Source organism: Salvia splendens, chromosome 17 (assembly GCF_004379255.2).
Source record: "Salvia splendens isolate huo1 chromosome 17, SspV2, whole genome shotgun sequence".
In the NCBI taxonomy this organism is placed as follows: Eukaryota; Viridiplantae; Streptophyta; class Magnoliopsida; order Lamiales; family Lamiaceae; genus Salvia; species Salvia splendens.
In genome coordinates this window covers 6,774,712-6,779,173 of record NC_056048.1, presented here as the reverse complement: position 1 = coordinate 6,779,173, position 4,462 = coordinate 6,774,712, and the positions used below count along the sequence as shown (strand labels likewise).

Here is a 4,462-nt window from a genome sequence, read left to right as displayed (position 1 = left end):
GATAGAGTTTTAGTTCAGTTAGAAATTCGTCGGTGGCTTTTATAAATAATGATTAGACTTTATACTTTAATCTAATAGTATATACTTTTCAATTGATCAATTCATACGTTATGTGCCCCCCTCTCCACTAACAGTTTGTCTATATTTCCACACACCAATATATGTTTGTATGAAATCTATACCTACTACCCAAAAACCTTTTGTTGGGTTATTTTACTAACCAAAATTTGTGAGACAAATTAAGATTTAATTTAGTATTTTTACAATTTTATTACTAGTATACATGTAATACAAAGCACGCAAAAAACTCTTTCATAATGCATTAGTATTTCTGAAGAGCAAATCTTTATTCGCAAAGGGTTTGTGGAGATGACGAAATATAACAAGAGGCGAAAAGTTAGTTGTCCCAGAAATAAATACGTATCTAAATAAAGTGTGTTGCAACTAACCCATGAATCAGACCACAAATATCTACAAAAAATTATTGGACACAAAAAGGTTAACAAACTAGCATGAAGAGATCTCATGTCCCATAATTATCTCTATTTTCACCTTACCCTTTTATGAGTTTATCCAAACTTTTCATCCCAATTAAATAATAGTACTATTAGTGTTCAGATAGATTTATTTATAGTTCCAGCAAATCAAAACTGCACCTGAATTATAATGTCAACTTATCTCCCAAGAACAGCAAGCAGCTTGTGCAAAACCAATCATTTATGTACTTTCCAGTAAAAAGTTTACTGTAATGTAAAAAACTATGTACCAACTGTATAGTTTTCAACACACTGTTTTTACAAAAGAGTAAAAAGAAAATAAACAAAGACAAGTTTTTTCACACCTAAAAACTAAAATCTGTTTATTGACACTTACCAATCACCAAGTACCCAAACAGAAGGCCTGGACTGGCATTCGTGCATCCTTTCCTTTTCTTCTCTTCTTTATTTGCTTGCATTTATTCATCGTTTGTTCCTGTGCAACCGAGAGTATGGTGGTACAAACACCAACAATCGTGATGGAGCTTTTGAGAGTAAAGTACACACATCCGTCGATCATTTAGTTGGAACTTCAGAACCGCAGCTGTTAATAGGTAGATCAGCCGGGGTGCATATGAGCGCCCTCTTCTGCAAGTGTCGTAAACTCTGCTCCATGCTGACTTGTACCATCTCAGCGAGCATTTGTTTTGCTTTTCCTAATTGATCCTCTCCTTCAATCTGAGATATAATGTTGCACATGATGTTCTCCAGCGTGTCGGGTAGAAGCTCAGACCTCGGATATGGAGTGTCCCTCAGCAGACATAAGAGCATTTGAGCTTTCGGTTGGGACTTTGGCGTTCCTTGAACAGTTAGCTCAAGAAGCCCGGGGATTACTCCTTCTCTAAGTATTGGTTCTCTATACTTTGCACGGTTGCTCTGGCACATAGTCAAAAGAGCTCCAACTGCGTGTTCCCGACTTTGCAGTGACCCACTCTCGAGGACCTCTACAACGGCAAGTATGCCCCCCTCTTCAGATGTGAGGGCTGCTCTTCCTTCCTCAAAACCCATCAGAGAGTCTATCAGAGCAGTGCACTTTTCCACAGTTTTGGAAGACTTTTTACAGGACTTCAGCAAATTAACCAATGGAGGAATCGGATCCGTTTGAAGGATCTGGTTGAGTGTGTCTGGATGAGTAGATAGGTTGTACAGAGCCAATACGGCATCAAATTTAGCTTGTGAACTCCCATGTACCAAAATGTCTACAAGGAGCGGGATTGCACCAGAAGCACTAATGATCGGCTTGTTGATAGGATATGCAGAAAGAGTGATCAAGGCTGCAGCTGCGTGCTCTTGTAGAGTAACGTGCTCCGACTGAAGGAAGTCAATTATTGGTTCTAGTGCACTAGCTTCCATTATTTTCACTTTGTTTCTGAAAATATATACAAAATGATCAATCTATATGTTCAACACAATAAACACTGAGCCGATAAATCACAAAAACTGAAGGAACTTAAAGCCACATAGGCTGTGCGATTTCCTCTTAATTCAAAAAATTATGTTCACACAATAGTTCAACCAAAGGGAAATACAAAGGGACCCCATGTAATTATTAAAAAAGCAAATTTTTAGAGTTTGAGTATAGACTAAAATAACAAGTCCGCATTGGTGAGTCCTCACTAACAGATTATGAAACGAATCAAGCTAGCAGTTACAAATAGAAAATGATTACTTTATAGGGAAGAACCTAATCCATAAGATAGCTTAAAGAGGAAGACTAAAGAAAAAAGGATTAGACTATGCCACCAGCAAAGTTATGGATTTTAAGAGGAAAAGGATTGGAGGGGAGAGAAAAGTAGTAGAAAGCAACACACAGCAACAAAGAAAAAGAAAATAAAAGAGGAAAAAAGATGTTGCACCTAATAATTTATCTATTATCTGATCATAAAATATGCTTCCAGCGGCTGAGTAATGATTCAAAATCATTAATTAAGCTCTCTGCACTTTTGCAATTACATGAGCATAATTCGATTAAAATTATTCTTCTCAATCGAAAGTATAACAACAGAGCATCTTCGAGAAGATGAATCGTATACATATTCTTCACAATAATGCAAAACAACCAAAAATTTAATAGGAACTGGTTGATTTCTAAACATATCCTGCAGGTATAATTATTTTAAAATTTCATAAAAAAACAATTCCTGGTTTGTAATCCAATTACAGAATCCAAGGAAAATGATAAGAAAACAGAAAAGTAGCGACCTCAGAATAACAATAGTAACGAATAGCCAGCAAGGAATCAAACTTTTAACTTTCCGTTGATTATATTACTCCTAATTATAGATTTGAAAAGTAAATTTCGCCTCAAACCTAAGCGTTCAGCATCTGAAATCCGCATATTCCAGTAATCCAAAATTCAGGACTCAAATTCAGCACCGCACAGATTAATTAAGACTCTACGATTAACCAAAACGATTTCAATTGAGCTCGCTTTCACTCACAAATCGTCCTTGACGGCGAGATTGAGCAGCGCGGCAAGCGCGGCGACGTTCGCGTCGGCGGATTGGCAGCGGAGCATTTGGACGAGCGGCGCGATGGAGACGGAGAAGTGGCGGCGGTAGCGCTGCGAGGTCTTGGTGAGGCGGCGAATCTCCCTGGCCGCCTCCATCCTGGCGTCGAGATCGTCGGAGTGGAGGAGGAGGAGCGTGTGATTGACGGTGGAGGAGGAAGGGCTCGAAGCAGCAGCTGCAGTATCGGTGTCGACAGAGGCGTCGGTGAGGTGGCAGTGGCTGCTATCTTCGAGCGCCATCTTCACTCTCTCTCTTGTCGATTCTGGAGAGAGAAAAGATTTGCAGTGGTTGTTGTGGTTGTGAGAGATAAAGAGGTGAGAGAGAGAGAAATGTGTGGGAGCGGAAAGTAATTATGAGAATTTGGATTAGCGTTAAGCAACCACAACCGTTACTACTACCACTGTTTACGAATAATGTTGATAGAATCTTCTCAATTCTGTAGTAAATTTAAACTTAATCAGTATAAATTTAAATATGCTTTAATTATCAGTCAAACAATCCAAATAAATTACACAATATTATATATTCATAAAATAAATAAGGTCATTTAATTGAGCATTATGAACATTATTTATCATAGACGGACAAAAATTGAAACCACGGGATATTGAGAATAAATTGTAATTTTTGTTGTTTATTTCAAATTGGAAAATAGGATTTAACCAAAATTTATATTTTCTTTATCAAAAGTTATGATTTTTTTGGCATTTTATTTCCAAAATATTGATTTGCAGTGATATAGATTCCATATTTTTTATGGTTTAATTAATTGTGATTTTTTGGTTATTAATTGTGCAAATTGTTAATCGGTCAATCGCAGGTTTTATTCGCCTATTTTAATCAAATAAAATAAATGAGTGGTTAATTTAAGCCTAGTTAAGAGAAATTATTTTGAATAGTTTAATTAATGGTGGGGTGGTAGTTTGTGGTTAAAAGCTCTGAAATTTGAATTCGACGATTTCTATGGAATATGATGTTACTAATATAATGTACATCTATTATGTGGAACACACTAGGTACAGCGGGTATTGATTTTCCTGCCCATTCAAAAATTGTACTCTCGCCGTCTTATATTAATCAAGATACTAACTTTGACAGAGTAAAATCTGAGGAAATTATTTTATTTAGAAATAATAAAAAAAATATTAGTAATAGAAAGAAGAGAGAAAAGTAAAATTAACAAACGATAAGAGAAAGAAGAGAGAAAAGTAAAATTAACAAACGATAAAATAAAAGAAATTAGATATTTATTTTTTGCAAAGAAATAAAATTCAATTAATTTGGATTAATCTAAAATAGAATATGACACTGTTCACTTGGAACGATGAAGTATTACTCCCTCCGTTCCCCAAATATTGTCCTACTTTGACCCGCACGAGTTTTAAGAAATGTAATGAAAAGTGAGTTGAAAAAGTT

The 4,462-nt window shown here is 36.0% G+C and overlaps 1 protein-coding gene across 1 annotated transcript; it reads right to left on the bottom strand.

Moving 5' to 3' along the window:
* Window positions 1-702: 702 nt before the first annotated feature.
* On the bottom strand, window positions 703-3,391 carry LOC121775000 (U-box domain-containing protein 4-like). The gene is made up of 2 exons (XM_042171931.1): window positions 2,978-3,391; window positions 703-1,905 (listed from the first exon to the last, which is right to left on the bottom strand). The coding sequence occupies exons 1-2, from the start codon at window positions 3,283-3,285 to the stop codon at window positions 1,053-1,055; spliced, it is 1,161 nt and encodes a 386-aa protein (XP_042027865.1). The 5' UTR covers window positions 3,286-3,391; the 3' UTR covers window positions 703-1,052.
* Window positions 3,392-4,462: the final 1,071 nt, after the last annotated feature.

Bases quoted from the DNA above. Each gene is read 5' to 3' on its own strand.
- LOC121775000 (XM_042171931.1), bottom strand. From the start codon at position 3,285: ATGGCGCTCGAAGATAGCAGCCACTGCCACCTCACCGACGCCTCTGTC. The intron at 1,906-2,977 runs GTGAGTGAAAGC...ATATATTTTCAG, and splicing joins CTCGCCGTCAAGGACGATTT to AAACAAAGTGAAAATAATGG.